Below are 18896 nucleotides of genomic sequence, written 5' to 3'. Positions count from 1 at the left end.
TGACAAAGTATTCAGAAATTGAATTATGAAATGCCTGTGTATTAGCAGCTGGTTAGAGGACAGAAATCCGACTAATTCTCTGCTGAAAGAAAAAGTTCAATCTTGTTCCATTCTAGTTTGGCTTGTATGACAGCTATCTCATCATCACACACTGAATTTGCCCAGCCATCAACCTAAGATAGAGAAGAGTCCTAAGGAACAACATAACAGTAGGGAATAGAGAAAATGGGATTGTACAGGCTGCTTGAGTGAGCTGGGGTTACTGCCGCAGGGTAAAAGTTGCAAGAAAGTACAGGTATTATGAGAATATGGCGTTGTTGTGCAGGGTGGCTTAACATAAAGAGCTGCATCAGTTACAGGAGGCAAAGGACCTAAAATAGGAAACAAAGCTTTGTATCTTACATTACTTGCAGAATAACTTTTAAAAATTTGAAAATTAGAAAATAGAAGGACTGCATACTTGGTGATGTTACAAGTAACATACACAGGGAAGCAATATATCCAGTGGCTGTGAGAGACTGAAAGAGTTAATGTCTCAAACATTGTGGTGGGGCAAGTTCTGCTTCACGACTAACTCTGCCTAGCAAGGAACCCCAGGTGAGAAGAAGCCAATCAGCACCCCGCAGCAACAGGAGGGGAGGGTGGGCTGGAGGGTGCGCAGCTCCTGGTTCTGATGTGCTGAAGAGGACAGCTCACCATGCAGGGAAGGGGAGGTTACTCCCCAAACAACCCCCAAGCCCAAAGGATCACAAACCGCTCATGACACCTAATTAGCCTAATGCCCGCCCGAAGGAGGGGCAGGGATGATAAAAGGACACAAACTGAAGCCCTAGGTGCGCAAGCCCACTGGAATCGGACCCCTCAGCTGACTGAACCAATGCTGGACCCAGGACTGGTGAAATCTTGCTCTTTCCCTCTCTTTCCCTTTTCCATAATCCCTACACCTCATCCCTTTAGACATAATCCATTGACCAAGTCTGGGACGAGGAGTGGATCCAGCTGCCCCCAAGCTCCTCTTTGAGAAGGAGTCTAGAAAGCAAGGGGGTCTGCTCTGAACATCCTGACTCAATGGGAGGGCTTGCCTTATGGTCTTCCCTGAACTGATCGCCATATAAGCAAGGCCTGTAGTATATGTTTGGTGATGCATGGTTAGCACATGTTACATGGTTTACTGACATCATTTCATGCCAATTTTTGTTGTGAGCATGCCAATTTCTGTAGTGAGCATGTCTATTCTTGTGAGCAAATAAAAGGTGAGTTTTGTGAGTTAAAGGATCCCTGGTGTTGTTTCACCTTAATCCTGACCTGGGAATCAGCAAACCTGAGTCATTGTCCTGAGAAATTGGGACGTGACAGTGGCTTTAAACTGCAGATGAGTATTTTCCCATATTCAGATGGCTTATAATGAGAAATATGACCATATTCTAAAACAACACTGAGAGTTAAGTAACTCCCATCTTTAGCAATCGATGTATATTTGAACAGTATGGCTGTTCAGAGTATGGCTTTATGACTCCAATTTTGCAGTTTATTCTATGCCAACACAGTGAAGTGCATTCAGATGCATACAAAATTCACAAGGGACGAAGGCGTACAATTCATTTCACCCTCAAAAAGGGATGATAAACTTCCGTTGACTTTTATGATGCGTAATTGGCCAGATCAAGCACTCCTTAATTACTAGCGATATTAACAGCAACTGAGGTCTTGTACTTCAGGCAGAAATCTCTATGATTGATCTCACACAGGCACAACAACTGCTGCCTTCAAAATCATCAAGTATTCAGTTCCTAAATAGGTCAAGGTATTTCAAGTCCTCTAAATTTCAATTTCCCCACTATTACCAGAAAAAAACCCCAAAAGCACCTTGCATTTGTGTTATTTGATTATAATAAAGAACTCTTTCTTCTCTGCTCCTTGTCGCCTATAGGACAGTTCACAGCAAAAAAATAGTTGCTTGCCAAATCATAAAAACCTTAAGAAAATGCTAACACAGGGCTTGGTTAAAACTTTCAGGAATCCTTTTCTTCTATAATTCAGTTGTATAGTTTTACTTTTTAATTTTGACGCAGAAGGCTGGAGGCATTTTCAGAACTAAGGAGAACTAAGTATTGCACTGTAGTTGGATGAGCTTGAGACTTTTTAAATTCAGCAGTACAAAATACAATGTCATGCAGTTGGGAAGTAAGAACTTTTGCTGTAAAACTGGGAGCTCATAAATTACATGATGAATATTAGTTGAGGATAAGTAAGTCATTAGAAAGAGAAGTATTAACTGCAGAAGACATTGCTGGGGTTTTACCTGGAATGCTATACATAATTGTGCTCATCCAATGTCAAGAAAATGTTACAATCCAGAAGAGTCAATTGTCTGAAGGAATGGAGAACCTATCCCACCAAAAAAGGTTGTAGAGATTGTCTCAATTAGCCTAGGATAGCAAAGCATGTCTGTAGTTTTCCATTTGTTAACACATCAGGAAGGTGACCATATCAGAAGAGTTACATAACTTTGCTGTCTTAAATAGTGAACTAGACTTGATGACTCATGTCATGCCTTTCAAACTTTTGTTTATATGCCTAAATTAGACATATTCACTATGAAAAATGACCAAGTCTTTTATGCCATTGCATTAAAAAAATTGTGAGATTTTAGATCTCTAAATGATTGAAAGATTTGGGGAGTAGCATCAAAAGCAACCTCCCCTCCCCCAGGTTTTCATGGTCTATACTGTAATAAAAAAAGTACAACTGTATACAAATTAAAGTAATTTATTTAGAAAATTTAGAACTATTCACTTGTATATTCATACAAGTATCAGAGTCAGAAAACTAAGCAATTTCTGGTAAGAATTTCTGTGTAAACATATAAAGAAAACAAATTATTTGATTACAAATAATTGTACTGCAGATTTGTGAAATTTCCCTGGCAGAACAAATGCAGCTGGTGTGTAATGTTATTATCTTGTTCTAATTTTCACTATTTCCCTCCTATACAAACATTCAAAGCCAAGTGTCTGTCGTGCTTTGATAAGCAACATGCCAGCAGGCAGAAAGGACTGCAAGAGCCCCACTGAGAGAATCTGTCAGCTTTTCTTTGACCTATAAAGTTCTGTTTTGGGAGTTGACAGGGATTTAATCTTTTGTATAGTTATTATACAGTAGATAAACAAAACTGAATGTAGTTAGATTGAACTTTCAAGTCTTGTATTTTAGATTCAGCTAAGTTCATACTTAGTTTAAACTATCTCTTCATTTTACTCTTTCCTTCTTTCCATCATCACTTATCTATTCCAGGTTTCTTTCACTATATGAAGTGTGGAATTTTTCCAAGTTGTAAGTTTAGAAAGTTTGAGTCTGTAAAAGGAACATCTCATTTAGAAGAGGCTACTATGCTGGGCTTCAAGGCCTCACAGTCTTTAAGCTTGAAAAATCTACTCACATTTAAAAGTACAGCTTATGTCAGTTAAAGCAAAAACTTCCATAATTGCTCCCTTTGTATTCTTTTGGTCTGAAATTCTTGGTATTATTTACAACTAGTCCTTCTGATTTTAGGCGGTTTCATGTTAAGAAAGGCCTTAGTTTTGCAAACATATTGCTGTAAGCAATTGTCTGGTGAGAAAACTGGAGTCCTACAACAATCAATCCTCTGTGTAGTAGTGCATTGTAAACAGAATTCCACATTTGTGGAATCTGGAATATTTTCTGGAGTGAAAAATGCTGACATAAAAACACTAAAAATATGAAGTATCACCCTGATCATAATGTTATGCTGTGTTGAAAATACTTACGCAATATATGAATGTGACTAAAAAGTAGGAACCCAATTAAAACTTTAACAATGTATCGACAATTGCAAAATACAGGTTTACACAGAACTAAAATACTTTCAGTTATCACACACCATAACGGTCATTCAGATAATCTAGTACTGCTGAGGTACTTGATAAAACATTAAAAACTTTCTTTTCTTGTTTTGAAGTTATCCGTTCCATCATGTACATTAAGTGATGGTGAAAACATGTAAAAGGAGTTCCATGCTCAAGAGCAATGTCAACCCAGTCCTGGATGCACTTCAAAGGTGTCTCTTCATATCCTGCAAACATAGCCGGATTTGCTAAGAGTCCTCTAGCCACCATTATACCTTCAAATTGGAAATTCAAGCAGTAAGTTACATTATAGTTTAAATTTTACATTAAAACTTCCTGTAGGTTTTGTAGAGCACCCCTCAGGACAACCACCCAAAGCTTACAGACAAGTAATGGGAAGAGCAAGAAGGATGAGTATTATAGCTATACCAGAGAAATCCATTTAACAGTCCAAACCTCAGACTACCTACAATACCTGTCAACACATTCTACTTGATGATGTATCCTTCCAGAAATTTTCAAATGAAACACAGGACACAGAAGCCTTTCTTCACTACTTTTTAAACTGCAATTCAATAGTATTTTGTTTTTGTTTGCTACACACATAGAAGCCTGTCTTTTAACATAAAATTATGACGGAAAGACACAAGAGTAGCAATATGCTAAATTTAGTCATTTTTAGTGCAACTGAGCTGATTCATTGACCTAGAATCTTTCTTCCAGTAAGGGCTCAATGTCTCAAATATATAAATCTTAAGGCTCTTGGTCTGCAGTAAATATTTCTAAACAAGCCAGTGTATTTCCAACTATAATCCCAAATTGTCAGATAAACCCACAGAATTTCTATTGTAATTTTTCTGCAATTAAGGGATTCTGTTTTCCTGCACTGTCAACATATAATCTATCGCACTTAGTCTCTTCTTAAAAAGTAGGATGATCAAATATGACAAATTTCTTTCGCTGTTGTACATGACAGAAAAAAAATGATGCATTATATTTTTGCTACTGAAGATGGTCAGCTGGGCTATAAGAACATTCTTTTCTGTTATATATTTCCTTCCTGCTTTGTATTTGGGGGGGAAGTCACTGTAGCAGCATGGCAGTTTGGTTCAACTATTTTTTGTTGTTGGTATTAAACATCAATAGTATCAAAAGAAACCTGCCACATGAACTTTTCCTTATGACACTAGCTACTGTTCTCTGTCTTGTTATTCTCCAGCTCTAAGATCCAAAGTGTCTAGATACAGATTACCTCTTCAAAATATGTACTGAATTTCCATATCGTCTTGAAACCATAGACAGTTGTAGGAATCTATTGTGACTAAATAACTGCAGGGCAATCCTTTACCCCAAAATTTTACCATTGAAGTATAAGACAAGGTAAATACATACAGATCTGAGAGTGCAATGCCTCACTGTGTCCTTGAAGCTAACCATCTTAACTGTTAAGTATCTGGCTTAACAATATTTCCTTTTTCCACCATATTCTTATAATAAGAAATCTGCTCCCGTGTGTAGGAAGTAGAGATTTCCAAGTGGAAGCTTACAGTTCTTTAAAGATGATCGGCTCCATAGAGACAGAATGAATGTCTGAAGGTCCCCCTGAACTCCACTACTGAGTGATGAGATAGCATATAATTAAGCAAAGAGCTTTTGTAATTTCCCTCGGAAATCGTTATTTATGGCTTTGAATAACAGTGCTCTAGTGCTCTGATGATTACAAGTGATTCTGAGTTTATAAGGCATCTAAAACATCCTCTTTCATTTGTCTCCTCAAAGAGTGAAAAGCACTCAAATCATGTCCTACTTACAGCCAAAATAAATACTTTGAAATCTGATTTGTAAGTTTACTTAGAAAATAGGATGTTTAATCTTACCATCTGCTCCTGTCAAGTGATGAACATTTTCAGCATCTTTTAAAGTTTTAATGTCTCCATTAGCCACAATAGGTATAGACATGCTTTGTTTAATTATTTTAATTGCATCATAATGTACAGGCTGATGTCTTTCTTCTACACTTCTCCCGTGTACTGTAATCCATGAAACTCCAGTTGCTTCAGCTTTTTGACACAGGTCAACTGTTCTTTTTAAGTCCTCATGGATCCTAAAATTCCAAAGAATGAAAACATTAGATAGTAAGTTACCTGAACTGTATAAAAAGCTCCCCTCCGTAAGGAGGGGTTACCACAGATTTGTATAAATAACAGTATAAAGAAAATATTACTGTTGGAAGATAAAGAAGTTTTTTTTTGTATGAAGACTTATGAGTTTAATGTGTTAAAACCACTATTTAATTTAGCATTTCCCAATTATATTATATTTCTGAAATATACATGGTAAATTTTATAGAGATTGAGCAAGGGTGCCCAAAAGATTCTAAAATAAACATCGTTATTTTGCATATTTTGTGGAAAAAAAATCCGATCTGTAATAGTTCCCCTTTCCTGAAGGACTGCTGACTAGTTGAAACTAAACTGACAAATATGCAAAAGCCACATAGATGTGTGGATAAATAGCAGATGAAGTGGTACAAAGCAATGCAAAGCAACAGTTTACACAAGTTTAGAAAGTGATGAAGTGAAGCAGGATGTGTTCCTTACAGCAGCTGTGGGGACCAGTTCCCAGTTTTGTTACCCTTCCCTTTACAGACAACCGCAGTTGTGACTCTGGCCTCCCAATGTAAATCCTTGTGATGATGCAGACTATGCATTGCTTTTCTTTTATGGAACCCTAGACCTTATAACTTGTACTTTCATGTCGTTTGGATTGCAAGAAAACTCTAGCATCCAGTATTTTATTTGGGTAGTAGTCAAAGGCTGTGCTGATTCTACTATCTAAATTTGAGATTACTTGCCCCAGATACTCTTTCACCATTTGGAGTCAAAAAATCTCAGCAGTCTTCATGTGTAAGGAAATTATTATAATGTGTAATATTAAATTAACAGAATAAACCACAGAGAACCTTGTGGTGTGTACCTTCTATATTCTCTCTCGGGCAGAGAAATGCTCCCCCCTAATAGCTGAGATACTGGTCCATACAGGTGGGGAGTAGGACATACCCTCTTTGAATTACTGGAAAACCCGGCACAGCTTCTCCACAGCTGAGATGCAGGCTTGTAGGGAGAAAGAGAGATTTTCTTCATATTGCTGGAGCTGGCAAACCATTTCATCTGCCATTGGTGCCTCTTTGTCCTTCCAGGTCAGTATTGCCAGTGGGCTGGCATACGATGATGGTGCGCTCTGTACAAACTTCTGCCACAAGCGTCGTGTGCACTGGACTTTGTCTGGATCTTTGGGTAACTGTGTGTTGTCTGGGTCATAATAAATCATTTCTAGCACAGCTAATTCCCTCATATATTGGATACCTCTCTCCATGGTGGTCCACTTGTCTGGTTGACATATAACATCTTCTTGAAGGGGTACCTTTCCTCCATGCTTGACAGGAGTCGCATCCAGAGGCTGAGGGGTTGTGTCCCTTTTCCAATTGCCTTGTCAATGCCACCTTCCCTGGAAAGCGATCCCAGCTGTTTGGCTTCCCTACCTTCTAATTCCAGGCTACTAGCCCCTTTGTCCCAGCATGGGAGCAGCCAGGTGATAATGTGCTCACCTGGATGGCTGAAATCTTTTCGTGTATCTCGCAGCTCACTCAGGGATAGGGATTGGGCGATTACCTCTGGTTCTGCCTTTTCCTCCTGTTCTCATGATGACCCTGGCTCATCTTCATCCTTTGCTAAGCAAACTGATTTTTTTGTATATTTCTTCTGTATGGGGGCAACTGGTACTGGTACAGGTTGGTTCACTGGTTCAGCTGTAGTGCCTGTCGCCAGGGTTGGAGGGGCCGTGGTGCCTGTCACCTTGTTGTTAGATCCAGAGACCTTCTCTTCCTCTTGAGGGTAGTGAGTGGTGTTGAACAGGGCTTGACAGGCATGCACTAGGCCCCAGCATGTTGCAGTGATTTGTGTCCCTCTGTAATTTCCAGGGTGACATCATACTTTTTCCAAATATTTTACTAGTTTTTCAGGATCCTGCACTTGTTCAGGAGTAAAGTTCCAGAACAATGGAGTGCCCGCTGTCCTAGGTACTTGCCCATACTATCCCACACACCCTGCCACTCATAATTATCCGGCCTCAGGGCAGATCTCTGGGTGATATTCTTAAATAGTTGTTTAACCCTAAACAAGACCTGAACAACATTCAGGAACATGCTAGTTCCTAGCAAGCAGACCATGCTGGTTTCAACATCCTAAGGGTATTGAAATCTTTCAAAAGTCTCAAATGCTATTGTAATTAGACTGGAGGAGAAGGGAACGGGGAAGAAAGGTGTCTCGCCCATAGATTGGCTCTCCGAGGAGGAAAGGTAAAGGTTGTAATTATTAAGTTTCTCGCAGATGGCTCCCGAAAAATAGAGGTGACGACAATGCTGAGTGCAAATACCAGATGAGTCCCAGGACTGATAATTTTATCATACCATAAGTCAGTATTACACAATACATCTAAGTGAAAACCTTAATCCACCTCCCACAGATGATAAGCAGCAGGACAGAGACTACATACAGCAAGTGAGGTGATACATAACAGAACTCTAAAAATGAGTGCCACAACTCTAAGAGCTCATAAGTTGACATTGTGACCAGCAACTATTAAACTAATATAATGAATGCTTGTATCAAATTTGTTTTAATACACTCTGGTCAGATCCATCGTTATCTCAACCCTTTGTGCCCCACATTGGGCGCCAAAATGGACTGTCGTGGTTTAACCCCAGCCAGCAACTAAGTACCACACAGCCGCTCACTCACTTCCCCCCCAACCCAGTGGGATGGGGCAGAGAATCAGAAAAAAAAGTAAAACTCTTGAGTTGAGGCAAAGACAGTTAATAGGTCAGAAAGGAGTAAAATAATGATAATAAAAGAATTGGAATATACAAAACAAGTGATGCACAATGCAATTGCTCACCACTCACCAAGTGATGCCCAGTCAGTTCCCGAGCAGCGATCCCTTCGCCCCTGCCCCGGCCAGCTCAGCCCAGTTTATATACTGGGCATGACATCACGTTGTATGGAATATCCCTTTGGCCAGTTTGGGTCAGCTGCCCTAGCTGTGTCCCCTCCCAACTTCTTGTACCCTCCAGCTGGATGGGCATGAGAAGCTGAAAAATTCCTGACTTAATATAAACACTACTTAGCAACAACTGAAAACATCAGTGTGTTATCAACATTCTTCTCATACTGAATCCAAGACATAACACTATACCAGCTACTAGAATGAAAATTAACTCTATCTCTGCCAAAACCAGGACATACATACATTAAAGTATAGTGTAACTACTACACTAACATTAAAAGGGTTCTTCCATGTACCACAAACAGCACTTAAGTTAGACCTACCTTATTTTAATAGATACTGAAAATCTAGGGTTGTCGATCTGATTCCGTACATGTCTCACCATATCTCGAACTAGTTCTGGTTTATTTATTAAGCAAGCACCATAACCTTCTGCCATCGCCCATCTTTAAAAGAAAAAGAATGTTTGTAATCTACATTTGAAAAAATGCAGATCAATTTCAGTCAAATACAGCAGTTTCTTTCCTTACGACCTTTAGAATGTGTGGTTGAGTAAACAGAGATAGTACTGGCTGTAGATCGATGATTCGTTTGCAGTTTGACACCAACTTTTAGATCCTGGTTGTGTCCATTGTGCTGTTAGAACTTTGGATGAATTACTATCTCTTCCAGTTCAATTTTCTGTCCCCAAAATGGACTCACAGGGATGATAAATTAACACTTAATCAACAATGGTTTAGATCATATGTAAAATAAATAATTTGATGTTTCTCCTTCCATTGGGTCTATGATTTCTTCTAAACAGAAGATTACTTTGGATTGAAAAGGAAGATTTTTGAAGTGCAAGTAAGGATATGATTTCAGTAATATTCTGTTTTCCCTCAACTGCAAAACACTTTATTTTGATTGGCAGGAAATAACCTTTGCTTCTACTTAAGAGCAGCAGATTTTTTCTTAAATAATTTTTCTTATAAAGGCAGATTAAATGCACAAAGTTTTGTTGTTTTGAAACCAGCATGCACAAGAAACAAAGAATTCAAATGTAAGCATATATTTTTTGCCTAAAAGGAACTTACACTTTGGCATACTTAACTGTAGTTAGCTTAGAAAAAAACCCGCACTTCCATTCCAAAGCCTCAGATCTCTCCAGAAAAGAGTTTTCTCAAATACTATATGTTAAGTCAAGACAACCTAATTAGAATAGATAAATTAAGTATTTGCACCTTAACATTTTCTTTTGCTTTCCTACATTTATTTCTGAGGTCTTCACTTAGAAAAAGACTGCCTGACAAGCATGTAGTAAATGGCTCTCAATTGAACCAGTTAGCAAGAATCTTCATTTGGGCATTACTACTCTGTGTCACTGTCAAGACAAAATCTTTATCAATTTAAGTGAGAAGTAGATCACTAATTCACTGTACTTATAAACCTAATAAAAGATGGAAGAAATTCTTCTCAGCACTTCCTGATTTATATAATCTGTATAATTATATTTTAAAGACTACCCTTCACTTGCAGAAGTCTCAGACATCAGGGACTTGCCTCTTTATTTTGGGAATTGCCACATCATTTCTCAAAACACTCTCCAAAGTATTTGCAGCAAGCTTTTTGGTAATGCATATTTAACAGCTGTTGAGAAAGGATGGACACTTCACTTCTGAGCCAACACTCAGTATCTCAGAAAGGAAAAAAGGCAAGTTGGCAAATACACCTGGTTTTCCCAGTTTCACCATGGTGACAGGCATCTCAGAACATTCAGAACAGTGTCTTGCCACATAGACATTTCTGACAGGTTAAAAGGCTGTTTCTCTCTCGAAGTCTATTTTTAAGTTAAGACAAAAAATACTATGAAAATGAAGACCAGCATTCTTTATTCCAAACTATTTCATCGTTATTTCACCAGCTTTTTCAAAACTTTACCTCTGAGGACAGCCACAGTTTAGGTCTATGCCATCTGCAAAAGGATAGACGATACGGGCAGCATCACACAAAACCTGTGCTTCTTTAGCAGCAAATTGAACAATCAATGGATGATCACCTACTCAACAAAAAGATATTTAGAGATTTAAAAAAAACCCAGCATATAAAAAGAAGAAATTCTAAATTTTGAATGTTTTTCATATACTGAAAAGCTGTCTAGCCATGGTCCTGGGCAAACGGCTCTAGGTGACCCTGCTTGAGCAGGGGGGCTAGATAACATGACCTCCAGAGGTGCTTCCAAACTCAAATATTTTGTGGTTCTGCAAGCCCTAGAGCACGTGTAAAGGTAGCTGACCAGTGGTTACTAAATAAGTACATCTACCAAGAGAGATAGGAATTCAGACATTCATATGTGTCCTAGGTGGTTGCTGGCTCGACATACACTTTTTTCGGACCGAAATTGGTCAGATGCTTATCCTTCACAAAGATGATATATGAAACTAAGTATTCTCTATTTCTCAGCAGCCTTCATGCTTCCCCTCCTAGCCTGCCCCTTCTTGTCTGCATGCTGTCCCTCTGCTGTGCTGACACGGCTGTCTGTCTTGCCAGGTGGGAAAATTGCTTACAGAACCAACCCTTCAGAAAGGAGCTAAACAACCCACAAGCATTGCCCTTCCTTATCCCAGCCCATCTTTTTCCTCTTCTGTGCTAACATGGCTGGTTTTTATCAACAATGCAATATGCAGAGTTGGAATGAGAACACATGGGCAGAGGCAGCTTTAGCAGCTTTGTCTCAAGTGGGAAACCAAAGTGTCAGTGTACCTCAACTTGGGTCTGCTGAACTACTTGTGATTTACTAAGCCCCTGCAGAGAGCCAGATGGTCATTTGGAACATGCTCTCCTCTTTTACAGCTACTGCATTACATTAAAGGCATCTAAAAATACCTCAGACAGTCTTAGCACTCACTTTCCATATAAACAATTACTGCAGTTAAGAGGAAGGGGGATATCTGAGCACTGATGGAAAGGGATGATCCAACAAATGCACAAAGCAAGTGCACTTCTGGTACTGAAAAGACCACAAATGCTTCTGAAGATTTTTCTATTTTAATGGAAAATAAGTAGTTCTTGAAGTACTGGAGCTTAAGTCAGAGAGGGCAGCAGTACCCTCTCAATCAAGTTGAGACACTTCTAGAGGTTACCTAAAAATCCAGCAAGCAAAAAAAAATCCCTCGCATATTTTCCAAATAGCGTCCATTTAAGACAGTGCTCTAGCTGAAGAGATTTATATTACTGCAGCTAATACTTCGGAATAATGCCACGCTCCTAATTTTTGGTTGAGCGTTAAGTAATAAAAATACTGAGTCTTGCCATATTAAACTTTTTAGCAGCAGCCACAAAGAACATCTATCTCTATTTTAGAAATAAACAACAAAGAAATGTCAATGCCAAAGAAAATGGAAAACAGAAATTGCAATTGTAGGCTCCAAACCCACTCCGCTAATTAGAAGACAAAATCCCCCAACAGCCAGGAAGTTAAACATAAAACCACAGTAAAATTTCACAACCTGTTGTGGAGCTACTTGTTAAAAGCATAAATGCTAAGAATGTAAATACTATAATCTTGGCAAACCTGTCTGTGGCAGAATGTTTTAGAGGCCTATAAAATTAAGGCCAGTTTGGAAGATGTGAATAGGGAAAAGATGTTGTTTACAACACTAGAACATTTCATTTTGTACATCTTGTTATCAGGCAGCAAAGTTACAGCAAAGAGAATTTCCTCTTTCCCCTTCCCTGCACCTCCCAGAATATACTACATTATCTGACCTGTGGAACTTCAATGCCACAGGACATTGTGTAGATCAGAAGTCTAAGTAAGTTGAAAGGGAACAAACTAGTGGTTCTGTGGACCTTTGAGCCATATATATTGTCAGTTATGTTCTTACTCATTTATTTTTACATACAAAGAATTATTCATGCTTTTTTAAAGTTGAATTCCACTAATAAGAGAGTCTACCTGTGCTTCCCAATGTGACTTTTCTCTGTAACTGCTCTGTTCTATTTGAATAATGCAGCATAATAGACAGCCAGTGCTAAAATAATGAAATATACTTCCCCTGATACTATATAAATACTTATGAAACTATGAAACCACCAGTTCAGTGGTCTGAATAGATTAAATCATCACACTTCATGGATCCTACAACGCTGATCTTACTAGCACGTTCATAGCGCTCTCTTCATTCCTCCAGTTGCAGCCTATGCATGTTCCTTGTTACACTCCTCTATTGCAGCCACTTCATGCCAGCAGATCTGCATCATTGTCACTTCTTCCCATGTATTTCATACCATGTTTCTCTTTTGCTTTACAGCCAGGACTCTGCACAACTCCTTATACTTCTTCTTTTTGTATGTGTTCTGGTTATGTTTCTGTACCATGCCTGAAGCCTTGCTTCTCCTCATCAACCCTAGCCATGCTTCAACTTCCTGGTCTCTTCTTGCCTTCTTGCTCCTTTTTATCACTCTCTCGATATCTCAAGTAGTCTACCAACAGCCCCTTCCACTTCCCACTCCAGCTAATTTGAAACCCTGCTGTATCCACTGTATCAATGTCTGGTCTATCAGTGTTTTCACCTTTAGCAACCCTCTTATTTTTGCTAGAGACCAGAATTTTTTTCCCAGCAATGAGTTAAGTGTTTTTCTCTGAAACACACAAAAAGCAGCAATTGCTGGGAAAAGAATCCTACTACCATCTCGTACTGGGTCTGGCTGGGATGGGGTTAAATTTTAAATTTATTTAAAGTTTATTTATAGCAGCCTGTAAGGTGCTATGTTTTGGATTTTGTGACAAAAGTTGATAAGGCACCAGTGTTTTGGCTATTTTTGCACAGTACTTGCACAGTGTCAAAACTTTCTCTTTTTCTCACTCTGCCTCCCCAGGCCCCCAGCCAATAGATTAGAGTGGGGAAGAAATTGGGAGTGGACACAGCTGGGACAGCTGACCCAAAGTGGCCCAAGAAATATTCCATACTGTATAACATCAACATTAGCAATGAAACTGGAGTGGTAGGGGAAGAAGAAAGTGCGTTGGGACATGGAAATTGTGTTCCAGGGTGGCCATTGCTTGGAGACTGGCTGGACACTGTTCTGCTGGTGTGAGGTGGGAAGTGATTGCCTTTACATCACTTGGGGTTTTTTTTTCCTCCTTCTTTCCTTCACTTATTAAGCTGTCTTTATCTTGACCCATGAGTTTTTCTTGCTTTTGCTCTTCCTGTTCTCTTCCTGTGCTGTTGGGAGGGTGGAGAAGGGCTGACTGAGCAGCTGTGTGGGTACATAGCCACTGGCCAACTATGTGTGGTCAACCCACCACACATCTAAAGTGCTTTGGAGGTGCTGATTTCAGGTGGAGACAAGGTTTTCCACTATTTAATTTGACACACTATCACTGGAATGTGCTTACTCTCACCTAGAATATTTCTATAGTTTTACAATCAATCAGATATGGTATACCAAAATTGTTAATGGATGTCAAGTTGTGTGACAGACTTTATTCACTTGGCCAATTTGGTTTATCACCACATAAAACATTCTGACAAGGCAATGGTTTCTTAAAAAAAATACCTTTGTTTGTTGTGAATTCGCTGTCTCTAGCTTTTGCAGATCTCACAAAATCAGCTGCTACTATCATTGGTGTGTAACACAAATCGCAACTGTATTTCCTAACCAAGGTTCTGAAAGCCAACCTGCAGACAATGAAAATCAAGAGATAAATAGGAAAAACATTTTTTCTGATTAGCTATTCTAAAATGTTGTTCTGACATGCAGTAATACTGTGGGGATGTCCAAGTATAATCATGAGATAAAACATGTCCCATGTCTACTGCCGTCTTAAATAATTAAAGGAGAGAAAGGTAATCATCCCTGGTTTTACAGTCAAGATAAACTTCCTCAGAGAAAATACACTGAAAACAGAGTTGACATGACAGTTACTTACTTTGAGTAGCGGACCATAGGGGCACATATTTTTACAACTTGCCCAGAATGAAACAAATCCATGGGATCTTTTAGTTGGCATCGTTTAGTTTCTACGTTGTCACCAATCATGAATAATTAGCGATCCTTTTAGCATCTGGAAAAAACAAACAGTGTTTGCGTGTAAGTAACTCAGCTATTTCTCACCGGCCAAGCAGCAAAGCATTAGACCTTACACCGGACTGCCGTTTTGGTAAAGCTTTCCGCAAGAAGCCCCTCACTCGCGCAGCGTCAGGAGCAAGCCTTTCGCCGCCACCAGCTACGAGCGCCGGGAGCCCCGCTGTCCTTCGTAACCCCCCCGTTGTAGTAGTTTTCACTCCTCGCAGCACGGGTCGTTCAGGCTGGAAGGGAGGCCTCCAGCCCACCCCTCGGCGCAGGGCCGGCTCCGAGGCCGGACCAGGGGCTCAGGGCAGCCCCTGCCCTGCCCCCACAGAGAAAGGTTTTCCTCACGTCGGGCCAGAACCGCCCCTGCTTCAGCCCAGGCCCGCTGTCCCTCGTCCTCCCGCTACAGGCCCAGCTCCCTCCGCCTCTCCCCGCAGGGCGGGGGCTGCGGCCCGACCACCCCGGCCTGAGCTCGCTCCCGCGCGCCGGCGCCCGCCGGGTGCCGGAGTGCCGGGCCCCAGGAGCGCCGCCCGGCTGCCGCCGCCGCCCGCCCGTGCTGGTGCTGGTGCTGCCGCCGCCGCCGCCGCCCCTCCCTGCGGCCAGGCCGCGCTAAGGGCTCCCGCCCGGCCCGGCCCCGCGCTCACCGCGTGCGCGAGCGCCCCGCCGCCGCCTCCCGCGCGCTCGCTCGCTGGGCGGCCCCGTTCCGTCGCGCGCCTTCGCCATCATCGCCGCGCGCCGCCGCCCGGGAGTGACGCGCGGGCTCCCGGTACCTGCCAGCATGGAGGAGGCGGGGGCAGGCGGCGGCGGAGCCGCGGCCCCGGCCCTCGCCGAGCTGCTGGCGGACGGTGAGGCGCGGACGGTGGCGGCGGGTGAGGGGCGGCAGCGCCTGGCTGTGCCCCCCCCCCCCCCCCCGCCGCCGGCGGCGGGACCGCGTCGGGGGGTCCCGTCCGCGGAGGGTCCTTTGCGAGGGCGGCGTTGGGCCGGGCGGGCAGAGCCGTGGGAGGCGGCGGTGGTCGGGGACGGGGCGAGGAAGGCGGTGAACCCCCGCGCTGTCAAGCGACGGAAAGTTTCGGCGGTGGAGGGACGGCGGGCGCTGGGGAGTGCTGCCGCGCCTGCGGAGCGTCCCCCTCCTCGGGGAGGAGACCTCCCGCTGCCGGCAGGGGGGTCTCGGTGGCGCGGCCCCTTCACCTGTGGCCGCTTGCTCCTAAAGGGAAAAAAAGTGCGCCGAAAGGAGAGACGGAGGCGCTCGGTAACGCTAGTATGCGCTGCCTGGAGACTCGGGTCTTGTCTGGTCCCGAATCATCATTGCGGTATCGTTAATTTAGTAGTTTTTAAACCAGTACCCTTGTAAGAGTCCGGTGTGATTTCATGAAGTCGTGTCTGCTGCCACTCCAGTCCTCCGCGACTTGAAGGTGACTGGTGTGTGTTTGATTATGGGTACAACCTCAATAGCCTCACCCTGGTTACGCTGTGAAGTTTGAAGGAGAAGGTATCAATACGTTTTAGTGTATTCTACTCGAGAAAAGGCTGTGGGGAGTAAAGGAACGTGTGTCTTTTTCACCATTTACGCACCCCACCCGTCCCCCCCAGCCATCCAAACTCATTTCTCTTGGTTGTGGTCTCTTCTCAAATCAGTGTCACATTTGTATTATGTGATAGAGCATATGCTGTTACATTTGGAGAAATTGAAGGCCAGAGAACTGTACACTTTAGGTCCATAAATATTATTTAACTGTTCTGAAGCATAAAAATAAAATCTAAATCTTTTTCAGAATGTTATGCTGACTTCTTCAGAGAGGACTTTGATGTGAAAGCTTACACTTCCCAGTCTATCCATCAGGCTGTGATAGCTGAGCAACTAGCAAAACTTGCCCAAGGTATTAGTCAGTTGGATAAAGAGCTTCATTTACAAGTAAGTTTAAAGCATACCTGTTATTCTGGGGTGGTCGATATAAACTAGTCAAAAGCTTAGTAATCTTATGATCTTGTTGCTTCTGAAATTGCCCAGTGTACTCTGCGAGCAGTAACTAAAGGTACCACCTCCAGCAAAACTGGTAGTGAATGTGATACTTATTCAGTCAAACCCACTCTTAATGCTCCTACCAAGAAGCCATGTACTGCTTTGTTTCAGTTTCTGCAGCTAATCTCTGTATACATGGAGGTTGCACTCTTCCTTGTAAGGATGCTCCCTGACTCTTTCCAAATGATCATGTCAGCTATCAGAAACACTGGCCCGTGTTTTGGGATGACAGTTGTGAGAAGATAGGGAATGATTTAACTTGCACCCTTTCATTCTGTGCTGGAGAGTAGCCTATGGTCTAAGGCTTACCTTTAGCTGGGCAAATATAACTTATGTTAACGCACCTCCACACAGGCTTTTGAGTTTTGATAGTAGAAGGTTTTTTGGTAAAATCTATGCAGATGCCACAAATCCACAGTGGACCTTGCAGTGAGAACACATGCTAAGTTTTTGTATAGTTTCAAAACCTGCTTCCTCCCTCCCCCTACCCCAGTTGGTAAATTCTTTGGGAACTATTTCTAAATGTCATAAATAGAAAAGAAAATATTAAAAATGTGACTATACATTATTACTGTGTGATTAATAAGTTTACATTTACAATTATTATTGTATATGAAGGTGTGTTGAAATGTGATTGCTCTGCTGGCTTTAATTAAGATGTCAGCTATGCTGCAGTTGCTGACCTTCTCGTTCTGAGCTTGCCGCTTTCGTGAATTAAAATGTATTCTGAAAACTCTTTAATCTTTAAGGCATGGCTGCTTTTTCCTGTGTCTGCCTAATGTAGGGATGATGATGATGTATTAGTATTCCTTTCAGGAATACTAAATTCCTTTCAGGCATACATCCCCATTTTTCTGTGTTGATTTCTCTCTCTTTTTTTTTTTTTTTTTTTTTTTTTAAGGTTGTTGCAAGACATGAAGACCTGTTGGCCCAAGCAACTGGAATTGAATCCCTGGAAGGTAAATGCCGTTATATTATGCTTGATACTTCTTACAATGGAGGAAGCACTTTTAATAACTGTGCCGGGAATGTAATTCACTGCCAACTTTGGTCCCTAATGTTAAGGCTGCAGATGTTACTTCTGAGGAGTAACATGTGGCAGCTTTTATTTGATGTCAGTAGATGGAGCTCCAGGGAGAAGATTTGGCTGGTACTTCTCTGGAGTAGGAAAACGTATTTTGATAATCAGTTTTGAGCAACTTTAGCAATCAAGTCTTTTTGATTTTTTAATATATTTTTCTAAAGAAGCCTAATTTTGTGCAATATTAGCTGATACCTGTTGCCATTAAGTACAAAGTTTGTGCATGTTGCATATGCATGCGTTGCATAGCTTGCAAATCTTAACCAAAGAGGCTTTAACACATAATCTTAACTGCATTGAGATATTTTTTAACTAGTAAGGGTTTAACTAAGTTAAATACATACCTTTGTGTTATTCTACTGTTTGGGATCTGGATTTTAACATAAACTGCAGACTTTCAGAGGTCTTACTTAGGAACCATTGAATCTGTATAGAAAAATGGTTGCAGTATATTGTTCTTGTGTCAGGAGCTCATTAGACCTGCCATTCTGCTCTTTGTCACTTGCTGGGAACTTCATATGGTTTGGGGTTTTTTTTGTGCAGAAAGATACTTAACTCTATAATATGCTAATTTGTACATACTATAGAATCCAAGCATATCCCCTTTTCCCCTTCCATTTTGTAACTTGCTAAGTAATTTACTGTGGTGGGTTGAGCCTGGCTGGATGCCAGGTGCCCAGCAAAGCCATTCTATCACTCTTCCCCCCAGCTGGACAGGGTAGAGAAAATTTAACAAAGGGCTCGTGGGTCAAGATAAGGACAGGGAGAGATCACTCAGCCAATTACAGTCACAGGCAAAACAGACTCAGCT

General features: G+C 41.4%; 2 protein-coding genes across 3 annotated transcripts in view; one reads left to right on the top strand and one right to left on the bottom strand.

Moving 5' to 3' along the window:
• Nucleotides 1–15703, bottom strand: part of DUS4L (dihydrouridine synthase 4 like) — a 42530-nt gene extending 26827 nt beyond the window's left edge. Inside the window, exons 1-7 of one of the 2 annotated variants that reach the window (XM_075024856.1) lie at nt 15629–15703; nt 14845–14979; nt 14472–14593; nt 10851–10968; nt 9254–9376; nt 5744–5970; nt 2405–4141 (exon numbers count right to left, since the gene is read on the bottom strand). In XM_075024856.1, coding sequence (XP_074880957.1) covers nt 3894–4141; nt 5744–5970; nt 9254–9376; nt 10851–10968; nt 14472–14593; nt 14845–14954 — 948 coding nt within the window. In that variant the 5' untranslated portion in view covers nt 14955–14979; nt 15629–15703 and the 3' untranslated portion in view covers nt 2405–3893. Of the gene's footprint in view, nt 1–2404; nt 4142–5730; nt 5971–9253; nt 9377–10850; nt 10969–14471; nt 14594–14844; nt 15536–15628 lie in introns of those variants that run through there. The other variant, XM_075024858.1, reaches the window with a different exon arrangement.
• Nucleotides 15704–15732: 29 nt separating this feature from the next.
• COG5 (component of oligomeric golgi complex 5) overlaps nt 15733–18896 on the top strand; it is a 193147-nt gene continuing 189983 nt past the window's right edge. The window contains exons 1-3 of the mRNA XM_075024853.1: nt 15733–15829; nt 16757–16896; nt 17906–17963. Of these exons, the coding sequence (XP_074880954.1) occupies nt 15763–15829; nt 16757–16896; nt 17906–17963 (265 nt within the window). The 5' untranslated portion in view covers nt 15733–15762. The remainder of the gene's footprint in view (nt 15830–16756; nt 16897–17905; nt 17964–18896) is intronic.

Source organism: Buteo buteo, chromosome 4 (assembly GCF_964188355.1).
Source record: "Buteo buteo chromosome 4, bButBut1.hap1.1, whole genome shotgun sequence".
NCBI classification, from domain to species: domain Eukaryota; kingdom Metazoa; phylum Chordata; class Aves; order Accipitriformes; family Accipitridae; genus Buteo; species Buteo buteo.
This window is presented reverse-complemented; position numbering and strand designations above follow the sequence as displayed.